The sequence below is a fragment of the Rana temporaria genome, chromosome 1, assembly GCF_905171775.1.
Source record: "Rana temporaria chromosome 1, aRanTem1.1, whole genome shotgun sequence".
NCBI classification, from domain to species: Eukaryota; Metazoa; Chordata; class Amphibia; order Anura; family Ranidae; genus Rana; species Rana temporaria.
The window spans coordinates 437,674,502-437,698,230 of NC_053489.1; the positions used below are offsets into that span (position 1 = coordinate 437,674,502).

General features: G+C 43.6%; 1 protein-coding gene across 1 annotated transcript; it reads left to right on the plus strand.

Moving 5' to 3' along the window:
* Positions 1 to 4,252: 4,252 nt before the first annotated feature.
* Positions 4,253 to 16,013, plus strand: JCHAIN (joining chain of multimeric IgA and IgM). The gene is made up of 4 exons (XM_040326388.1): positions 4,253 to 4,360; positions 7,639 to 7,768; positions 11,157 to 11,237; positions 15,625 to 16,013. The coding sequence occupies exons 1-4, from the start codon at positions 4,300 to 4,302 to the stop codon at positions 15,827 to 15,829; spliced, it is 477 nt and encodes a 158-aa protein (XP_040182322.1). The 5' UTR covers positions 4,253 to 4,299; the 3' UTR covers positions 15,830 to 16,013.
* Positions 16,014 to 23,729: the final 7,716 nt, after the last annotated feature.

The window sequence follows — 23,729 nt, forward strand, 5'->3', positions numbered from 1 at the left end:
ATTTTACCAATACCAATTCACATTGAAAGATTGGCATCCAGGGGCTGATATGCCAAAAACGGTGCACAATAATTAACAAAAACAAAAAATCAGAGTGCACAGAAAAATTTGTATATAAATTCACAATATGAATGTCCAATTATATATATATAAACAATGGCCCGGATTCAGAGAGCAATTGCGCCTGCGTAACCATAGTTACGCAGCGCAATTGCTTACTTGCTCCGGCGTTACGAATGCTCCTGATTCAGGAACATCGTAACGCCGACTGCAGCCTAAAATCTGCGTGGCATAAGGCTCTTATGCCACACAGATTTTAGGCTGCATTCTTGCGATGACCGCTAGGGGGCGCTCCCATTGTGCTCAGTGTATAGTATGCAAATTGCATACTTACGCCGATTCACAATGTTGCGCGGGCCCTGCGTACGCAAGTTACGGAGTTTCCGTACGGCGTCTTTAGCGTAAGGCTGCCCCTTCTAATAGTAGGGGCAGCCAATGCTAAAGTATACCGCCGTTCCCGCGTCGTGAAATTTGAATTTCACGTCGTTTGCGTAAGTGATTCGTGAATGGTGCTGGACGCCATTCACGTTCACTTTGAAGCAAATGACGTCCTTGCGACATCATTTGCCGCAATGCACGTCGGGAAAGTTTCCCAACAGCGCATGCGCTTTACGATCGGCGCGGGAACACGCCTAATTTAAATGATTCCCGCCCCCTGCGGGATCATTTAAATTGTGCGCGCTTACGCCGGGCAATTTTGCCGGCGCGCCCTCGCAATTTACGGAGCTACTGCTTCGTGAATCGAGGGCAGCGGCGCAAATTTGCGGGGGCACAGGGCAAAATCGTTGCCCTGTGCCTCCGTAATTTATGCGCAAATCTTACTGAATCCGGGCCAATGAGAGGTTAATACGCCAAATCGGTGATCCCAAAATTGTATGCCAACAGCACACAATTGGCAAACCAAACCTCAAAAGTTCTTAATGATATCACCACAAAATTTAAACACTGATGACCAAATGAATAATGAAGGATGATGCAGATATGATGATCAGGTACAGTGCCAGTTGAGTGCGGTGATATAAAAAAAAACGGAAGGTGCCCACCATCGTAATTAAGTTGTCCGCTTACCAAAGGCAAGTTGTCTCAGTTGTCGGTTTTCTTCTTCCAAGTGCTTATTCCGGTTTTCCATTCACCAGTTGTCAGTCTTGGTCAGGTGCTTTGACAGCGGCCCATCTGTCAGAATCCCCCCAAAAAAAAAAAAAAAAAATTAGCTTTCCACCTCCACACCCCCCCCCCCCACACACACACACCACAGACACACACACCACTAACCTCTTTCTGCACAATTTATTTGATGGCAGCTGAATGTAAACAGCAGGTAGTGGGGGAACCATAGCCAGACTGCCATTGGCTGTTTCAATTTTAAAATTAGGCTGACTATTGCGCCCCCTTCCCAATGCCTGCTGTCAATCAGCAGAGGAAGACCTGAAGAAGAATGTTCTCCTTCAAATCCTCTCCTTTGCTGATTGACAACAGGCAGTGGGCGGGTGTAATAGCCCCCTAGCTATTGGCTACTGCAATTTAAAATAGTCAATAGCAACCTGGCTATTGATTCCCCTGCTATCTGCTCTTTTTTCCTGTATTCTGACAGTGGCCAGTGGCTGTTAGAATACAAAAAAAGGCCTAGGTGTCAACTGACATCAGGCTACTTCTGGGGCAGCTGGATGTAAACAGAATATCAGTACCTCATATTGTTATCGGCCTGAAAGGTGGCCCATAATTGGTATCTGTATGGAAAAATCCATATCTGTTGGCACCTAGTAGCAGGGCAGATAATATGCAAAAGGGGAGGGAGACATGAAACATTGGTAGCACTGTGCCCTGACATTATAATGGGGTATATTTACTAAAGGCAAATCCACTTTGCACTACAAGTGCACTTGGAAGTGCAGTCGCTGTAGATCTGAAGGGGACATGAAAAAAAAAAAAGCATTTTTGCTTGTACATGATTGGATGATAAAATCAGCAGAGCTTCCCCTCATTTCAGATCTTCCCCTCAGATCTACAACGACTGCATTTCCAAGTGCACTTGTAGTGCAAAATGGATTTGCCTTCAGTAAATCAACCCCTATGCTGCATGGTGAGTGGATATAGAGTGGAAACCATATAATATTATATGCAGCAATGTGCACTGAAAGTATGCTACACAGTCACTGGATATAACATGGAAGTCACACAGGAGCTCTATAATATTACATTACTGTTCACATGCTGCATGGTAACTGGGGAGGTGAATGCACACAGAATGATAACTATTCAGCAGGAAATAGACAAATACAACTTAACTCATGCACCAAACTGTCACAATTCTAATATTATTTGATAGAAGACATACCTTTAATCCAGGAGAATCCATCCAGCAGAATACAGAGAGTCTCCACCATGCCATGCTTTCCTTTTCAGACTAGGCCTTACAGGAAGTGAGAGGTGAAGGTTCACCTCTCATGTTCCCACCCAGCTCACTTCCTGTCTTCCTGTATTATGATAGAAGTCTGTCTGTTTGAAGAGTTTTTCCCAGGGCAGGATTTACATATTAGAAGATTGAAGGCGCAGAAATCACAGACCCACATCCCAATAAAAGGAATGAAAAAAAAGAAATGAGAAAAATATTTATACATGTAAGTGATGGGAGAGGCATTCTAGATTATATATATATATATACACACTGTATCTTCATTCTGCTATATATGTGTGTATATATATACTGTATATATATATATATATATATATATATATCAGATATACTCTATGTGTGTGTGTGTGTGTGTGTGTGTGTGTGTGTGTATGTATGTATGTATGTATGTATGTATGTATGTATGTATATATATATATATATATATATATATATATATATAATTATATACACACACATATACACATATATACTGTGTGTATATACACACACAAGAATGCAGCTCTCATCACTTACATATATATCTTCCAGCCCAGCCTAGATGCCTTCTCATCCTCGGACGAGAGGACGTCCGTGATAGGCGGGACACAGAACAGAGGCGCTGCTGGGAAAATTTGTGTTCCGCCTATCACAGGACAGTCTGAGGAGAAGGCGCGGCTTTCAAATCATGGACGCTTGCAGCAGACGGAGACTGTCACCGGCGTATAAGACGACCCCCGACTTTGAATGCATTTTTTTGCATCAAAAAAGTCGTCTTATGCGCCGGAAAATACGGTCTGAGGAGAAGGCGTGGCTTTCAAATCATGGACGCTCGCAGCAGACGGAGACTGTCACCGGCCTGGAAGTCAGAATCAGCAAAACGTGAGTGATGGCACTGTTGGCACAGTGGGGGAAAGTGATGGCACAGCGGGGGGAAAGTGATGGCACAGCGGGGGGAAAGTGATGGCACAGCGGGGGGAAAGTGATGGCACAGCGGGGGCAAGTGATGGCACAGCGGGGGCAAGTGATGGCACAGCGGGGGCAAGTGATGGCACAGAGGGGGCAAGTGATGGCACAGAGGGGGCAAGTGATGGCACAGCGGGGGCAAGTGATGGCACAGCGGGGGCAAGTGATGGCACAGCGGGGGCAAGTGATGACACAGCGGGGGCAAGTGATGGCACAGCGGGGGCAAGTGATGGCACAGTGGGGGCATGTAATGTAATGGCACAGTGAGATTTGAAAAAAGCCTGTTTCTGTCAGCGGTTCTGGCTACCCCTCAGCTTCCAGAAAGACTAGTAGGAAGGGGGTAGTCTTATATGGCGAGTATATCCCAAAACCAACATTTTTCCTGGAAAATAAGGGGGTCGTCTTATACGCCCAGTCGTCTGATACGCCGGTAAATACGGTAAGTTATGTGCATGTCATCTCAAATCCCAAAACATGCAGATTATTTCTCATTCATTCTATGATAGTGGGAGGGTCACATAAACGTGTTTTTTCCCATATGTCACCTGAACTGATCTTCCCTGAAAATCTGCGGTTTTGGATGCACTGTTGACCAAGGGGAACAAAAGCCTTTTATAGCCCACATCACAGCCTGGTTATACAACCTAGAAAATCCATAAAAATATATAATTTTGCTAGTCTAAAAAGGTTACTGTCTCTTTAACATGAAATCCTGCAGGTTGCAGAAACGCTCTGCATAAGGTTAGAGAATAACATCTGTTTTCAGTACTGAAACCACCCAAGATGTTATTTTTGACAGCATATATTTTCAAAAATGACCCCCACCCCCTCTTATAAGAGTCAATTGTCACCTGGATATCTTCATAAGAAGAAGCTGAAGAATGGACAAGTGCAGCGTATTATCAGCAGCCCTGCTGTTCCTTTTTGCTGTATATGTGACAGGTATGTGAACAGGGAATAGGCAAGAGTAGGCCATTGTGTAAACCCCAATGTATACTATTTTTACTTAGTATGCTTCAGTTTCATAACATATAGCAACATTTATTTTCAGTTCCTTGTAGACAAACTTCATTTACATACGTGTTTCTATATAAAAGTGACTAAAATATATCCCCTTCAAATAATTTTGTCATATATTATTTACAGTGTGTGAGCAAAAAAATGATGGTTCACACTGCATGTTAGCACATGCTGGTCAGTACAACCGTGCTATATAAATTAATGGGATGTTACCTGGTGTTAAAAAGAAAAATCTTTTAATATGTATTACTTATTGTTAAATTGCAGATAGGTCTTTAATGGGCATATGGATTAAATCCCTTTATCTTAACTTAAATATGTGCTAGTTAAATCAGATGTGAGGTAAAGGGGTTGTAAAGGTAAATTTTTTTCCTAAATAGCTTCCTTTACCTTAGTGCAGTCCTCCTTCACTTACCTCTTCCTTCCATTTTGCTTTTAAATGTCCTTATTTCTTCTGAGAAATTCTCACTTCCTGTTCTGTCTGTAACTCCACACAGTAATGCGAGGCTTTCTCCCTGGTGTGGAGTGTCGTGCTCGTCCCCTCCCGTAATTGAAATGAAGCGTGACCCCATGTACATGAAGGGCCCTGCACGCGCATGCTCAGAATCACGTTGAATTTACACCCTAAGATACGACGGCTCAATGGCAACGATGTGAACGTAACCTACGCCCAGCCCCATTCACATACGCCTTACGTAAAATACGACGGCTGTTCCGACGTTTCGGATGTCCATACCTTAACATAACATGACTTCCCGCAATCATTTTCAATTTCATTTCAATACATCACGCCCACTACCTGCCTACTTTGAATTAGGCGGGCTTACGCCAGCCCATTTACGCCGCCGTAACTTAGGGAGCAAGTGCTTTGTGAATACTGGCCTTGCCTCTCTAAGTTACGTTGGCGTAGCGCATATGAGATGCGCTATGCCCGCACAAACATACGCCGAGCTACCTGAATCTGGCCCATTTGCTTTAGTAGACTTCAGTAACAAGTTCAAATAATTAGGGTTGTCCCGATACCGATACCAGTATCGGTATCGGGACCGATACCGAGTATTTGCGGGAGTATCGAGTACTTGTACTCCCGCAAATGCCCCCGATGCCTGAATAGAATACTTGCCCCCCCCACCGCCGCCGCCAGAGCTGCCAAGTTAATCAGCGTGCAGGGAACATTACAGGCAGTAGATGATGATGATGCCGCCGCTGCTGCCGCGTTAATCAGCGTGCATTACAGCGCGCATTACAGGCAGCTTTCGTTTGAATAGTTGTAATCCCCGCCGCGCCGTGTATAGACACTCCCCCTTGCTCGGGATTGGACGGATCTGTCCAATCCCGAGAAAGGGGGAGTGTCTATACACGGCGCGGCAGGGATTACAACTATTCAAACGAAAGCTGCCTGTAATGCGCGCTGTAATGCACGCTGATTAACGCGGCAGCAGCGGCGGCATCATCATCATCTACTAGGTATGGGGGACATGGCTACAATATATGGGGGGACATGGCTGGATATATGTGGGGGGGACATGGCTGCAATATGTGGGGGGACATGGCTGCATATGTGGGTGGACAGGGCTGGATATATGTGGGGGGACATGGCTGGATATATGTGGGGGGACATGGCTGCAATATATGGGGGGACATGGCTGGATATATGTGGGGGGACATGGCTGGATATATGTGGGGGGACATGGCTGAAATATGTTGGGGGACATGGCTGAATATATGTGGGGGGACATGGCTGCAATATGTGGGGGGACATGGCTGCATATGTGGGTGGACAGGGCTGGATATATGTGGGGGGACATGGCTGGATATATGTGGGGGGACATGGCTGCAATATATGGGGGGACATGGCTGGATATATGTGGGGGGACATGGCTGGATATATGTGGGGGGGGACATGGCTGAAATATGTTGGGGGACATGGCTGGATATATGTGGGGGGACATGGCTGCAATATGTGGGGGGACATGGCTGCAATATGTGGGGGGACATGGCTGCAATAAATGGGGGGACATGGCTGCAATATATGTGGGGGGATATGGCTGGATATATGTGGGGGGACATGGCTGGATATATGTGGGGGGACATGGCTGCATTTGGGGACACATTTAAAAAAAAGTATCGGTATTCGGTATCGGCGAGTACATGAAAAAAAGTATCGGTACTTGTACTCGGTCCTAAAAAAGTGGTATCGGGACAACCCTACAAATAATGTTCATTTCATAAATCAAATATTTAATTAAATAACGTTTGGAACACTACATTGTAATACCTTTAGTATGTACAGTAAAACATTGGTTTGCAAGCATAATTCACTCTGGAAGCATGCTTGTAATCCAAAGCCCCTTTATATCAAAGCGAATTTCCCCATAAGAAATAATGGAATCTCAAATGATTCGTTCCACAACAACTTATTCATAAGTCCTTCAGTTTATCATCCATACAAAAAGATTATAGCAATGTTGTCTAACCATCAAATGCCCATCCACAAATGGAAGCCTCCACAAGGGGATAAGAAGCAAAGGCCAGCAGGAAATACAAAGTATAAAAGAGAGGCGCCTCTAAGTGTAACAATATGGTTACATTTAATGAAGGTACAACATTTATCAAATCACATGTTTGATGATTAAAAGAGGCACATCTAAGTATGCAGGCATCCGGGGTAAAGCTGCCCACATAGACCGTCGTCAGCACCGCCGGTTCTCATCGCTTTCAGTCTGCAATCGTGACCTTGAAGACTACCCTGCAATAGAGCGATCTGAAAGTGAGGCTTGAAGCGCTCGTGGAGCACAGCAAGGAAGAGATGAAGTCGATAGTGGTGAGGAGGACGATCTATGTGGACATCTTTACCCCGGGTGCCTGCATACTTAGATGTGTCTGTTTTAATTATCAACCATGTGAGTTACTCCGTTGTGACATGACGCTACTTGTATATCAAGACATCGCTTGTATATCAAGTCAAAATGTATTTAAAAATGTTGCTTGTCTTGCAAAACGCTCTCAAACCAAGGTACTCTCAATCCAAGGTTTTACTGTGTATAATAATTGAATTGTACTCTGAACATAAAAAGTAAAATTGCATCTAGTTTCAGAAATAGATGCAAATTACATTTTTTTTGCTTTTTATTTTGATATTCTTTACTATCACATATACGCTGAATTATTTTTCTGAAGTCAATAACATGTGTTTGCAGGGCAGAATTATAGGGGGCAAGAATACATTTTGGCAAATAACAAATGCAAATGTGTCAAGATTTCCTCAAGATTTGTCCCATCAACAGAAATACCAGGAGAAGAGATTTTAGAAAGAAATATTCAAATAACGTAAGTATATTGTGTTTAATTTCAGATTGAATGTGATGGTTTTTGGTCATAATCATTTTAATTATTTATAAAACATTAAAACTGATATTTTATGGACTCATGCACACAAATCAACATACAGGCATATGGGCGTATAGCATAAAATATGTCTGTTTTTTTAGCTCCCAACTGGTGCATAATTCTGTCCAAAGGACTGTATAGACAGAGGGGTAGATCCACAAAGATCTGCCCCGGCGCACCGTATCTGAGATACGCTACGCCGCCGTACCTTACTGCAGTTTGGTTCGAATCCTTAAAGATTTTGCGCCGTAAGTTATGGCGGCGTAGTCTATGTCTCACGGCGTAAGGGCGCGGAATTCAAATTGGGCGGGTAGGGGCGTGTTTTATTTAAATGTAGCGCGCCCCCGCGCCGAATGAACGGCGCATGCGCCGTCCCTAAATTTCCCGCCGTGCATTGCGCGAAATGACGTCGCAAGGACGTCATTGTTTTGACTTGGACGTAAATTACGTCCATCCCGCGATTCACGGACGACTTACGCAAACGAAAAAAAAAAATTGGAATTAAACGCGGGAACGACGGCCATACTTAACATAGCAGGTTTAACTATACACCACGAAACAGCAGCTTTAACTATACGCCGGAAAAAGCCGACTAGAGATGACGTAAAAGAATGCGACGGTCGCTCGTACGTTCGTGGATCGTCGGAAATAGCTAATTTGCATACTCGACGCAGATTACGACGGGAATGCCACCCAGCGGACGCCGAAGGATTGCATCTTAGATCCGAAGGCGTACGAAGCCGTACGCCTGTCGGATCTAACCCAGATGCCATCGTATCTTGTTTTGAGGATTCAAAACAAAGATACGACGCGGGAAATTTGAAAGTACGCCGGCGTATCGGTAGATACGCCGGCGTACTCCCTTTGTGGATCTGCCCCCTAATATGCTGTATGATGTAAGCTGGTACTTGCATTTACCGTATTTATCGGCGTATAACACGCACCTTAACTTTAAGAGGGAAGTTTCAGGAAAAAAAACGTTCCCCAGCCCCCTGCGTATAACACGCAGGCACAGTTTATCCTCTATTTTCAGGGTAAAAAAGTGAGTGTTATACGCCAATAAATACAGTACATGCACACACATATGGGTGTAATTTCCGAAACTCGGAAATTTGATGTTTTGGAAAATACATATATATGTGTGTGCCTAAAAAAAATGTGAGTAACAATGTTTACAGGTATAAACTCGTGTAAGGGTTCCTCTTCACATAGTGGTTCCTGCCAGTCACCTACCTGTTGTTTTTGAGCTATAAGGCCATATTGTGTCACACTTTTCCAGACCGGAGGCACACCCACAGACATATTCCTGGCCCAAAAGCTTTACTGCACAACTTAGTCCCCATTTCAGTGTATATCTTATAAACACAGTCACTTTGCAGCTTAGCATTCATTAATATGACTCACTAAGCAGAATTCTGAAATGCCCACCAGCGCCGCCTATCAGTGCCCACAGTGCCACCTATCAGTGCCCACAGTCCCACATATCAGTGCCCACAGTGCAAAATCTCAGTCGCTAATCAGTGCCTCAAACCGTGCTGCCCATCATTGTCACCCACCAGTGCCCATCAGTGTCACCCACCAGTGCCCATCAGTGCCACCTACCAGAGCCCATCAGTGCCACCTATCTATGCCCATCAGTAACACCTATCAGTGCCCATCAATGCCACTCATCAATGGCCATCAGTGCCACCTTATCTGTGCCTATCAGTACCGCCTTATCTGTCCCCATCAGTGCCGCCTTATCTGTGCCTATCAGTGCTGCCTTATCTGTGCCTATCAGTGCTCACCAGTGCAGCCTGTCAGTGCCTATCAGTGCCGCCTCGTCAGCACATATCAATAAAGGACAAAAATTACCTGTTTGCAAAAATAATTAACAAAATATAAAACATGATTTTTTTTTCAAAATTTTCCATCTTTTTTTGTTTGTTTACCAAGGAGTGATCAAATACCACCAAAAGAAAGTACTCTTTGTGTGAAAAAAAATGTAAAAGTTTCATTTGGGTACAGTGTTGTATGATTGCGCAATTGTCATTCAAAGTGCATCAGGATCTACACTGGCTCCCAATAGCAAAACGGGTCGAGTTCAAGGCTCTCTGTCTGGTGTTTCGGGCCTATTGGCAACTAGGCCCGATGTACTTATCGAACATGACACAACACTACTGTCCACCCAGAGAGCTTAGTTCAACTGATGCCCTGTTAGCGATTTTTCAACCTAGTCGCTCAGCTTCAAAGGGTGGCCGCCGGCTCCAAACACTGGGGAATTCTCTTTGGAACCAGCTCCCTCATCAGTTCTGAGCATCCTCCTCCTTGATGGCCTTCCGTAAAGGCTTGAAAACACTGCTTTTTTCACAAGCCTACGGATAGACACTTGGCCATCCAAGCTCTTAGCAGGACGCTGCCTTAATCCCAGGCTGCGGTCCATGGTCAGGGAGTAGGGATAGGCTACTTGTGTCCTTCCCCTCCCTTCTTTTTATATTTCTGTTTACTTCTTGCTTGTTCACCTCTTTCACTTAGATGTCCTAGTCTCTTCTCTTGGCTCCTGGGAATTGGATACCCCCAGCTTGTTGGTAAGCTCTTAGACGCGAGTTTCACAACTCGCATTCGGCGCTCTATAAGCATTTATTCCAATCCAATCAGCGCTGAAAGCTGAAAATTGCCCAGTAAGCAAGTCGTTAAGAAATGCTGTCACAAATAGTTCTAATTGATAAAATGTGGCACACAGTAACTGGTCATACCGTGTTTCCCCAAAAATAAGACCGGTCTTATATTAATTTTGGCTACAAAAAACACATTAGGGCTTATTTTCAGGGAATGTCTTATTTATTTACGGTATGTACAAAAAAGTTTCTCCCCGTCAGCTCAGGAGTCAGCATTGTGAAATTCTGTAATCCCAAAAATAAACCTTAGTTAAATACCTTGTAAAATTCTGTAATCTGTTTTGTAAAAAGATTATATATAGTGTAATGTGTCTCCTTGTGTAATTTTATTGTGGAAAATAAGGTATTTGTAAAAGGATTATATATATATAGTGTGTATATATATAATCCTTTTACAAAACGGATTACACGATTTTACAAGGACTTTAACTAGGGCTTATTTTCGGGGTAGGGCTTATATTGCAGCCATCCCAGAAACTTGTGCTAGGTCTTATTTTAGGGGTAGGGCTTATTTTCGGGGAAACAGGGTAGCAGCTATGATAATGTTTAGTTTTATTGAAGCAAAGCTAAGAAAAAGTGAAAGATGCAATTCCTAGATGATAGTGGTGAGATGAGTATTTTTTAAATAATTGTTTTATAAAACATCTCATATTATTTTTTTCTTTTCACAGGATTCCAACAAGTAGCAGAATGAACATTTCAGACCCTTATTCACCACTCAGAACACAATTTATTTATAATTTGTGGGACATGTAAGTTTCAGTTGTTCTTTAAAAACGACGGTATGGCATTATAAACCCACCTCTAAAGAGAGACTAAAATTAAAGGGCACTTGACCCTGACTACATTCTTTACTAGTAGCTGCCAGTATGTGTCCTTATATCATCCAATAACACGTGCAAGTTATGTCTCAGTAACAATATGATGGAAAATGTTGCAATACACAGAGGCTGAAGCATCCAGTACAGCACAAATTCTCCCACATATGGCATGGTGATTAGGGTTGAGCGAACCCGAACTGTAAAGTTCGGGTTCGGTACGGACTTTGTTTTTTTTTTTGTACAAGGACCCGAACCCGGACATTTTAGTGAAAGTTCGGGTTCGGGTCCGGTGTTCGGCAATGTAATGGTGCGCTGCAGGGCAGCCAATCACCATTTGTTTTACTTGTTTTACCTAGAAGCCATCACAGCCATGCCTACTATTGGCATTGGCTGTGATTGGCCAGTGCAGCATGTGACCCGGCATGTGACCCAGCCTCTATATAAGCTAGAGGCACATAGCACAGCACGTCACTCTGCTTTAGCTAGGGTAGAGAAAGGCTGCTGCTGATCTGAGGGAGAGATTTAGATAGGACTATCCTGCTTCGGAAATCTACACCAGCACTGTTTATTTCTGTGAGATACTCTGCATTAGATAGTTTAGGGCAAGGTTCCTGCTTGTTCTTATAGGGAGAGAATTATATAGGAGTCAGTCCTGGTTCACAAATCAAATTGCAGCTGCACTGCATCTGTTCCTGTGGAGATACTCTGCATATTGCACCAGCACTGTATTTCTTTCTGTGAGATACTCTGCATTAGATAGTTTAGGGCAAGGTTCCTGCTTGTTCCTATAGGGAGAGAATTATATAGGAGTCAGTCCTGGTTCACAAATTAAATTGCAGCAGCACTGCATCTGTTCATGTGAGATACTTTGCATATTGCAGCAGCACTGCATTTCTTTCTGTGAGATACTCTGCATTAGATAGTTTAGGGCAAGGTTCCTGCTTGTTCTTATAGGGATAGAATTATATAGGAGTCAGTCCTGGTTCACAAATCAAATTGCAGCTGCACTGCACCTGTTCCTGTGGAGATACTCTGCATATTGCACCAGCACTGCATTTCTTTCTGTGAGATACTCTGCATTTGATAGTTTAGGGCAAGGTTCCTGCTTGTTCTTATAGGGAGAGAATTATATAGGAGTCAGTCCTGGTTCACAAATTAAATTGCAGCAGCACTGCATCTCTTCCTGTGAGATACTCTGCATATTGCACCAGTACTGCATTTCTTTCTGTGAGATACTCTGCATTAGATAGTTTAGAGTAAGGTTCCTGCTTGATCTTATAGGGATAGAATTATATTGCCATGCTCTTCCCGACATTTTGCTGCCATTTGCAGCCCTCTAGCCAACCCTAACCCTAACCCCCTAACCCCAACCCTAACCCTAACCCTCAACCTCCTACTCCATATGGACCTCGTCCTCCTAGGTCAAGATTTTTTTTTTTTTTTTTTAAGTTATTTCCCGATCCACATTTATTTGCACTGAGTACTTGCCATGCTCTTACCGTCATTTTGCTGCCATTTGCAGCCCTCTAGCCCTTTCCATTCGTTTTTTTAGAGACATTTTAGTAGTCAAAAGTCCGGGTCCCCATTCACTTCAATGGGGTTCGGGGTCAAGTTCGGGTCCCGAACCCGGACTTTTTTCCGAAGTTCGGTTGAACTCGTCGAACCTGAACATCCAGGTGTCCGCTCAACTCTAATGGTGATCATTCTGTACAAGTACCTGGCATCATGTGCCCTCATATCAAATCACACATGTGACAGTAATGTGTATGGCGTGCATACAACATTAGCGTCCAAAGTTGAAGATGTATTACGTTTAAGCCTATATAAAATTCCCACAAAGTTTACAAAAACCCCATCTATATACATATAATGAAGTGGAAATAGGACTGTTAAATCTTTTTTATTGACCACATCCATGCACAATCCTCTGTCTACAGCATGTGACAGCTGGTGCTAAAAAATAATAGGGGGGCGCAAACAAACCCCCCAGGTCCGCACTCACATACATACTGTGGTTGTGGGACCCTGTGCTACCTTAAAGATTGCTGGTTTACGCCAGATTTTAGAGAGAAAGACACACTGATTGCACAGCTGTCTGTTTGGCTATTTAGTTCTGACCTGACTATGGCTCAGGGCCCCACCCAACAGACAGGAAGTCTGTTCCTGGGAGTCAGGTGGATTCCCAATCCCTCTGAAAGGAGTCAGAGGCTGCATGGGTGCAGCCAGAGTATGCATGTCTGCAGGAGGCAGATGTCATTGGTGATTAAAGGGTCACTAAAGGAATTTTTTTTTTTAGCTGAAATGATTGTTTACAGGGCATAGAGACATAATAGTTAACTGATTCCTTTTAAAAATGATTAAAAATAGATAAAAAACAATCATATTATGTGCCTGCAGTGTAGTTTCGTTTTTGCTGTTGTTTCCTGGTTCTCTGATGTACAGAGAGCCACTAGAGGGCAGTCAGCCAATAGAGAGCAGTGATACTTTGTCTAAAACTCCTCAGCACCAATCCAGTTTCGTTTTACACACAATAATCACATTAGTGACCACCGCGAGAAATCTCCCAGTACTGTGGTTATCAGGAAACAGGCAACCAGGAAGTGTCCAGAACAGAGAGGATTTACAGCAACATTAAAAGCAAAAACGAACAATGAGGACATGAAACCAGGACTGCAGTAAGGTAAAGGAAGCTATTTAGCTAAAAAAAAAAATTCCTTTAGTGACCCTTTAAGCAGCAAGGCGCTGATCAGGAGTAAGCTAGGTGTGAGCTTAACTCTAGAAAACTCTGTTTGTTCTGAGGAGCAGACCTAAGGCCTAGGCTAAAGGCCTGAAACAGCCGTATGGCAAGAATGAAAGCCAGGAGGCTAAAGTGTTGAGTATGCAAGATACAGTAATGGTGGAACCCGCCGTGAGGGCTACTGATGTATTTGTGAAGTTTTTGTGCTTTTAAATAAAAGTGGGCTACCAGGCCCTTAAAAATTCAGTTCTGGACTGGTGTACTCACTGGAAAACGCACCTACCGCTGGAGTCTGATCACCCCAATCTTACGATACATACAGAGATATAGACATATATATTCAAAATATATACATATGCACACACAAATACATACATTATATAAATACACACACTATAATACATAATATAAATACACACACACATCGAATAGACATGGGGCTAGATTCAGTAAGAGTTAGGCCGGCGTATCAGTAGATACGCCGACCTAACTCGGAATCTGCGCCAACCTAAGTTTAAGTGTATTCTCAAACAGAGATACACTTAAACCTATCTAAGATACGACGGCTTGCGCCGTCCTATCTTAGGGTGCAATATTTAGGCTGGCCGCTAGGTGGCGCTTCCATTGCGGTCGGCGTAGAATATGTAAATCACTAGATACGCCTATTCACGAACGTACGCCCGGCCGACGCAGTACAGATATGCCATTTACGTAACGCATTATCAGGCCTAAAGATATTCCATCAAATAGCTGGAATAGTAATGTTAAGTATTGCCGCCGTTCCCGCGTCGAAATTCGAAAATTTTACGTCGTTTGCGTAGGTCGTCCGTGAATAGGGATTTACGTCATTTACGTCCACGTCGAAACCAATAGGCCCGTGCGGCTTACGTTGCCGCAATGCACACTGGGATATGTAGGCAGACGGCGCATGCGCCGTTCCAAAAAAACGTCAATCATGTCAGGTCAAACCAAATTAACATTAAACAGCCTATTTTGAATTAGGCGCCCTTACGCCCGCCCGCTTTAGGCTACGCCGCCGTAACTTAGCAGGCAAGTACTTTGTGAATCATGTACTTGCCTCGCTAACTTATGGCGGCGTAGTGTAAACACGATACGCTACGCCGCCGCAAAGTTAGGACGCCCTTTGTGAATCTACCCCATAGAATAGAAAGAAATGCACACACACACAGACAGGGACAGTCCATGTCTGTGTATATTTATAAGGTTCTCCTGCAGACTTGTTGCTCAGTCACATACAGTATATAAGGATATTGATGATTGCTTGCTTGCTTCTTCAGGGGTGGATGCGTGTATGATGTATCTAAAATAGAAGAAAAAGAATGTATAGCACAATAATAGTTGTTGCCCCCAGGGCCCTAACTGAAATTAAAACAATTGTATGTTTTATTAGTTGCTGGTCGACTAATTTATAGGGATGTACATACAATATGAAAATACATATTATTCTATGCAAAATTTATAACAAATGTACATCAAAAAACTAAAATCTGGGAGTTTTCTGTGCATCCCACACCTCACATATATTTTATATTGTAACAAATGTCTTTAATTTTGTTTCAGCTGCCAAAAATGTGATCCAGTTCAGCTTGAAATTGGTGGGATACCAGTTGTAGCATCTCAGGCCAGCTGTAGTAAATCGGATGACGAGTGCTACACCTATGACCGTAACAAGTGCTACACTACCGAAGTTAACTTCAAATACAATGATCAGATCATAAACAAGAAAGTACCATTGACTCCTGATTCTTGTCATGATTATGAATAAAACATGAAAATACCTGGCATTTGAGAAATTTGGTTAAAAAAGCAAATTGACAAGTACCATTTGTTTCTGCTTTGGAGCTTTTCTTTTTTTCTTTTTCATAACTTTAGTTTTTTTTTATGTACAATTTAATTGATTTTTGCAATAAAGGCTTTTATACACTATGCAAATAAACTCAAAAAACTTTCAACCATATGCAATATTTCATCAAGTCATATAATTTATGAAATGTCATCTAGAAATATCTTGGAAAAACAAATGCTACCATGTTTCCCCGAAAATAAGACCTACCCTGAAAATAAGACCTAACACTATTTTCCAGGATGGCTGCAATATAAGCCCTACCCCAAAAATAAGCCCTAGTTTAAAATGCTTGTAAAATCCTATAATCCACTCTATTACAGTAGAATATAATGTACAATGTGTGTGCTTCTGTAATATAATTGCGGGGAAGAGAGCTCCGGCGGGTCACAAAAGCGCAGAGCGGCGCTATAACGAAGGCATTTGGCACAACTATATTACAGAAACACACATTGTACATTATATAATACTGTAATAGAGTGGATTATAGGATTTTACAAGCATTTTAACTCGGTTCACGCTGGGGATTCCTGACAGGCAGGGAGAGAAGACGGCACATTACATGGTAAGACCTACCCCGAAAAAAAAAAAGCCCTACTGTGTCTTTTTTTGCGAAAATTAATATAAGACCCGGGCTTATTTTCGGGGGAAACACGGTATAAACAAATCAAGAGAGAATGGTATTTCCTGCTTCATAGCAACTCTGACCGGGAACTTACACACATTGGGCCAGATCCACGTACCTCGGCGTAAAGATAAGCGGGCGTAGCGTATCTCAGATACACTACGCCGCCGTAACTTAATGCGGAGGTTCCTTATCCACAAAGAATTTGCGCCGTAAGTTACGGCGGCGTAGTGTAAATGAGTCGGCGTAAGGGCGCGAAATTCAAATGACAAAGATGTGGGCGTGTTTTATGAAGTTAAAATGAAGGTTTTTTTGAACGGCGCATGCGTGGGGGTATCCCAGTGCGCATGCTCGAAATCACATCGCAAATAGTCAATGCTTTCGACGTGAACTTAATTTACGCAAAGCCCTATTTGCGAAAGTTTTACGCAAACAACGGAAAATTTGACGCTGGCCCGATGTCCATAATTAAAGCGGAGTTCCACCTAAAAATGGAACTTCCGCTTAACCCACTCCTCGCCCCCTTACATGCCACATTTGGCATGTAATTTTTTTGGGGGGGGAGTGGGGGCTTCAGGAGAAGGGGACTTCCTGTCCCACTTCCTCCTTCCGCTGAGGGGCTGGAAAGGCGATTAGCTTAATCGCCTTTTCACAGCCCCTCCCTGTAGGCGAGCGCCTGTCCAATCGAACGGCGCAGCTTCGCTCACGCTCGCGCATGCGCAGTGGGTGCCCGGCCGTGAAGCCGAAAGCTGTCACTGTCGGGTGCCCACACTAAGAATAAAGACGCCGGCCGGCGAGGGGGGGGCAAGGAGCGGAGCCCTGGGCGGCGCGTCGCTGGAGCCGTGGAGCAGGTAAGTGTCTGTTTATTAAAAGCCAGCAGCTACACTTTTTTGTAGCTGCTGACTTTTAATAAACTTAAAAAAAAGTGGAAAACCCCTTTAACATTGCGTACGCCTCATAGACCCAGGGGTAACGTTACGCCGAAAAACGCCTTACGTAAACAACGTAAAAAAATGCGCCGGCCAGACATACATTCTGAGAATCGGCGTATCTAGCTAATTTGCATACTGAATATGAAATCAACGGAAGCGCCACCTAGCGGCCAGCGTAAATATGCACCTAAGATCCGACGGCGTACTAAGACGTACGTCAGTCAGATCTAGCCCCCCATTCAGACGTATCTTGTTTTGTGGATACAAAACAAAGATACGCCGGAGCATCCCAGAAGTTATGCGGCGTATCAATAGATACGCCAACTGCACTTCTTTGTGGATCTGGCCCATTTATTTTTATAACTTTAGGGATTATGCACCAATGCATAAGCTGAGAGTGTCTGTTACACCCCCCCCCCCCCTCCATACACACAGACGGGAAAGGAGAGAGGGCTTGATCTGCACCTCTTCCTCCAATCCCCAGTGCTGTGCCTCAGAAAAGGAAAGTGGGGGCCGGAAATTTGAAGTCCAGCAGCCTCAGATACATCTGGATGAGAGATGCTGACTGCCAAGGGTGGAGTGAGCTCACACCAATCCCTGTCTGTGACGGAAATCCCCCCCCCCCCCCTTCTCTCTCCTGCCTCTAAATGAGTACACTAGTGTAATTTAGGGTTCTCAGAGCACCCCTTACTTTAGAGTTCCTTTTTACACCAGAGGCCGCAGTGTTCCCCCTTCAATCAGAGTCCCCTCCATGCATCAGTGTTCCCCCTTAAATCAGGGTTCCCAGAGCATCCCTTATGTTAGAGTCCCCAGAGGTCTCCCCTTACAGTAAATGGAAACTCTGTGAGTTCAGATGTAAAAGGGGAAGTCTGGACTCTGATGTAAAGGGGGACTCTTGTTGTTAAAGTGGAGGTTCACCCGAAAACTTAATTTTTAACATTAGATTGATGCTCATTTTGTCAGGGGGAATCGGGTAGTTTTTTTAAAATTGAAGCAGTACTTACCATTTTAGAGAACGATCTTCTCCGCCGCTTCCGGGTATGGGCTGCAGGACTGAGCATTCCTATTTGATTGACAGGCTTCCGACGGTCGCATACATCGCGTCACAATTTTCCGAAAGTAGCGGAACGTCGGTGTGCAGGCGCCGTATAGAGCCGCACCGACGTTCGGCTTCTTTCGGCTACTCGTGACGCGATGTATGCGACCATCGGAAGCCTGTCAATCAAATAGGAATGCCCAGTCCCGAAGACCATACCAGGAAGCGGCGGAGAAGATCGCTCTCTAAAACGGTAAGTACTGCTTCGATTTTAAAAAAAACTACCCGATTCCTCTTGACAAAATGAGCATCAATCTAATGTTAAAAAAAAAATTTCGGGTGAACTCTCGCTTTAACTTCATATGATTAGAAATGTTATTTAATAGCAAAATATATGTATAGTTTATACTACAAAACAAAACTGCTGTGCGCTGCTAAAGTGTTCGGGTTTGACTTGAAGAAAAGGTAGCAACTCTAGCCCTGTGATTTCTAACAGCAGCCCTGTTTGTAGTTCCTAATTCCTCTGGTTATGAGTTGCAGACTGTTTCCTGTCATCTGCACGATTACGCACCTTCTCTGTGGCTCCCACTGCCTCTGGTTTTGCGCCGCAGAATGTGTGCTTTCTTCTGCACTGTTTCACTTCTCTATTATGCCTTGGTCTTTCTCCTTGTTTGTGGCTCCTCCACTAGCTCTCTGCTGCAGACCACGTGCTGTCACCTGTACTATTATATATCTTAGCCCCCTCTGACTCTGTACTGCATACTAATATCTGTAGTCTACTATGCTTTCATTGTGGTTATTTTTCTTTCTTGTTCTGCAGGCTAATTTGCGCTCTGAGATCCTGCTTCACTGCTCATTGGTTCCAGATTGTCAATGACCACGGGAGAAGCCAAACTAGTTGTATAAATATGTAGATGGGTGCTACAGCGCTACTAGTAATCAATAATTATAGTGCACAATCAATAAATAAATGATAAAGCTGCAATTATAAACGGTGAACCAAACCAAAAAAGCAAAATATATATATACTGTATATATAATGCGCTATATCAACTGATCATGTGAAATATCAACACACCAAAAGAATTCTGGAAAAAAAGAGGAGATCAATATATTATGAAACAATGAGTTCCACAGTTCATATAATGATATATAGTTCCATTGATGCTGCAATCATGGATCAGCTCAGCAACACACCCACGTGACCCATGAATAAGTCACGTGACTAGTGACGATACGCGTGGGGGAGGAGCTTGAGTGACGGGACGCACGGATGTGCCGGATAAGGAGCCTGACAAAATGAGCAGCACACGCACACTACGTTGCAGCCTTATACCAACTGGGGATTCGTGAGTGATATTCCGTGTACTGTGAACGCTAGAGACTTATCCTTGCGGTATTATACTATTGGTTTCTTTCTCTTTTTTCCCTGCATATCTGGTGAGCACTGAATATCTGGTGGAAAGCACATTCTGACATGACTGCTTGATTTCTGTGATTACACTGCTACAAATCATCAAGTCGTTCTAACACCATACATAGTATATGTGTGTATTGGGAGTGTGTTGCTGAGCTGATCCATGATTGCAGCATCAATGGAACTATATATCATTATGAACTGTTGAACTCTTTGTTTCATAATATATTGATCTCCTCTTTTTTTCCAGCATTCTTTTGGTGTGTTGATATTTCACATGATCAGTTGATATAGCGCATTATATATATATATATATATATATATATATATATATATATATATATCAAACTAGTTGTATGTTGTTATATCAGTTCCGCAGATTGAAAACTCACTGTTGGGACACACCAAAGACATCACCCAGCAAAACTCACATGGATGAACCAAAAGCTATTTTCCGTTGTGCAGGGGAAATACCAGGGTGTTCAGCATGTGATCCAGGCTTGATTGCACAAACAGTGTATTTGTAAAACAGGAAGAGGGAAATTTGATGGCTGCCTTCATAGAAGTCCTGTATACTATGATTCAACCCATAGATATGAAATTACCATTATCTGGTCCAGCTGTTTTGGCTCAATTATGTGACCTTCTAATGTCCATGATGGTAGACAGATGCTCATTGTCCAAGAGCTCTTAAAAGGATTGATCATTACGACCAGATTTGTTTTTATAGGAAAAACATAACCAGCCTATTTCTATATTCCTATATTGTGACAAAAAAAGGGAAAAAAACATCATGAAACTTTCCTTGAGAAACATCAAAAAGAATTTTCAAAGCACAACATCCACCATATCTGTATGTAGCACCCTGGTGTTAAGGCAGGGTTGCTCCTAAATTTACCTGCCGGGTATAGATACCATGCCCTATTATTAGGGATCAATTAATTTCACTCTAATAGGTAGATTCACAAAGAGTTAGGCCGGCTTATCAGTAGATAAGTCGACCTAACTCTGAATCTACGCCGGCGTTTGTTTAAGCGTATGCTCAAACAGATACGCTTAAACAAAGCTAAGATAGGCCGGCTTGCGCCGTTCTATCTTAGCTTGCAATTTTTTGGATGGCCGCTAGGTGGCGCTTCCATTGTGGCCGGCGTAGATTATGTAAATGAGCTTTTACACCGATTCCCGAACATACGCGAGCCCGCCGCAGTCGATTAACATAGTTTCCGTAAGGCCTTAGGCGGCCTAAAGTTATTCCACCTATGAGGTGGAATAACAATGTTAAAGTATGGCCGCCGTTCCCGCCGCGAGGTTCTAATTTTTTACGTCGTTTGCGTAAGTCGTCCGTGAATCGGGAGTTACGTCGTTTACGTCCACGTCGAAATCAATAGGCCCGTACGGCGTACTTAGCCGCAATGCGCCCTGGGAAATGTAGGCGCCCGGCACATGCGCAGTAAGGAAAATCGTAAAAAATGTGAGGTCAAGCCTCATTAGCATTAAACACGCCCCCCCCCAACCCATTTGAATTAGGCACCCTTACGTCCGCCGTGTTTACACTACGCCGTCCTAAGTAAGGAGGTAAGTGCTTTCTGAATCATGTACTTTCCTCTCTTACTTAAGGCGGCGTAGTGTAAACACGCTAGGCTACGCCGACCTTAATTTTAGGCGCTATGTGAATCTACCTACTAGTCTGTAATTGCTGCACTTCTCTGTTTTGCCGCTAGGTGACCGAGTACCTGGTGGCATTAGATACAAGAAGGGCAATGCAAGGTCAGATTATGGGTATATAGGGTATCCCAGCCAATGGACAGGGGTTTTCTTAAATCCCTTGGTCTGCTGGGGGAACATATATATTTGAATGGATTCAGGTGATCAGTGTTCTCTGCCACCTGGACGGATGTCTGGGTGGATGTGTGTCGTATTACCCGGGCTGCTAGGCCGGAGTTTGGGCCTATCCCAGGCACATCTGGCTGCTAGGCTGTTTGAGGGCCTATCCAGAAGAAAGAGAGCAGCACAGGGTTGGGCTTGCAGTCCAACCAGAAGTGACGGTTCTACCAGTCGGAGAACCTGTCGTGGTCAGAAGTAGGAGTGAAAGCTGTCGCCACTCATCCAGCTAATTACCAGGGACCAAAGTAGGTAGCTGAAGCAAGTACCGTAGCACTATTTTCAACAACAGGGGACAGCAAAGAATCAGGAAACTTCAGCAGGTATCAAGCCAGGGACCGAGCAGGCCAGTGGGGTGAAGCTTGGGAAGTATCTTGAGTGCCAAGCTAGGGACCCAGCAGAGAGGCGGAGGTGACACTTGAGGAAGATACTACAGTGAAAAGTGGAGGAGCTCATGGAATTTAGAGGTAGTGAATCATCTAGTGAGAGAGACTGGGAGCTCAGTGGTCTGAAGAACTACAAGAAATGATTGTAGTGGAAGCAAAGGAACTGTTACACTTTGTGTTAGAAACTGTTAAAGACTGTTGCCATAGGAGACAGCATTCCTACACATGCAGATGGGGCATCTTGATGGATGCCTTTCCCTGCATGGCTGTCTTCCTGTTGAAGTCTCTGAGTCTGCTAAATAACATTGCAACTATTGAAGGGTGTCCTGGCTAGGGTTGCCACCTTTTCTTAAAGCCAAACCCGAACACTTTACTGGCGCACAGAATTTTTTTTAGTATACACTATAGACAATAGGATTGTAAAAGACTTTGGAGTGGGAGTGGATGGGGGGGGGGGGGGGGGTCTGTTGTACACCAACAGACTTTGAGGGATGGGAAGGATGGGACGGTCTGTTTGCTTTTATGTCAGTGAGCCAGGGCTGGACTGGGACAGAAATTTGGCCCTGGACTTCATCCAGACTGGCCCACTTTGACAGGTCTCTTCCATGGTGGCCGGCCAAAGAATCAGTTTGGTGCCCCGTTATGGGACAAGATTAGGCAGAAGTGAGAAACTCCCAGGCCATAGCTGTTGAGTCAGCTGTCTGTCCCCTCCCCCCATGCTCCTCTATCGTCCCCCATGCTCCTCTGTCGTCGTCCCTGCTCCTCTGGTCCTCCCCCTGCTTCTTTGTTCCCCCCAGGTGAGCGCTGCGGGGAGGGAGAGACAGAGGAGCAGAGGGGGGCAGCAGTCCGCTGTCACTGAAGCCAGCCCACTGAGCCATCGGCCCACCGGGAAACTCCCTGTAGTCCCAATGGCCAGTCCATCCCTGCAGTGAGCTAAAAAAAAAATGTTAAATAAAAATTCTTGATGATATTTCACTATTGTGAGTTCCGTTTCTCCTTGAAGTGCTTATATGTATTTTTATCTGTGAGATCTGCTTGCACTGTCTATGATGATTAGTGTGGCAGTTGCCCCATGGATAGATGCTGAAGCGTGTATTACATTCTGACCTGGGGGTTCAAAATTATGGGGGAGCCGCTGTCTTTAGGTGTGAGGCATGGAAGAAGAATTGACCAACTTTAATATTTTTTCATATGAATGGACTAAGGTTTTTGCACAGTTGGTGTTTATATAAATGAATTGAATGTACACTTATGAAATATTGGTTTTATAACTTATTGTAGGGTATATACCGTTAGTATTATGTTCTTTAGGTATATGTATATAGGGAAATTATTAGTAATTAATTGTATGAATTATCAGATGTTCACATCAATGGAGGATAATAAATTACGTACTCAGATATATAAATACATTTAATTAATCACATGCATAAATACACACACTTAAATGCATACAGATACTAAGATATATACATAGGCTCAATTACATACAGTATATGCACATATATATATATATATATATATATATATATATATATATATATA

What these genes read in the sequence shown, in the direction of transcription:
- JCHAIN (XM_040326388.1), top strand. Translation starts at nt 4,300, where the DNA reads ATGGACAAGTGCAGCGTATTATCAGCAGCCCTGCTGTTCCTTTTTGCT. An exon ending in TTTTGCTGTATATGTGACAG is followed by an intron (nt 4,361 to 7,638) that starts GTATGTGAACAG and finishes ATGTGTTTGCAG; the next exon opens with GGCAGAATTATAGGGGGCAA. An exon ending in ATTTATAATTTGTGGGACAT is followed by an intron (nt 11,238 to 15,624) that starts GTAAGTTTCAGT and finishes ATTTTGTTTCAG; the next exon opens with CTGCCAAAAATGTGATCCAG.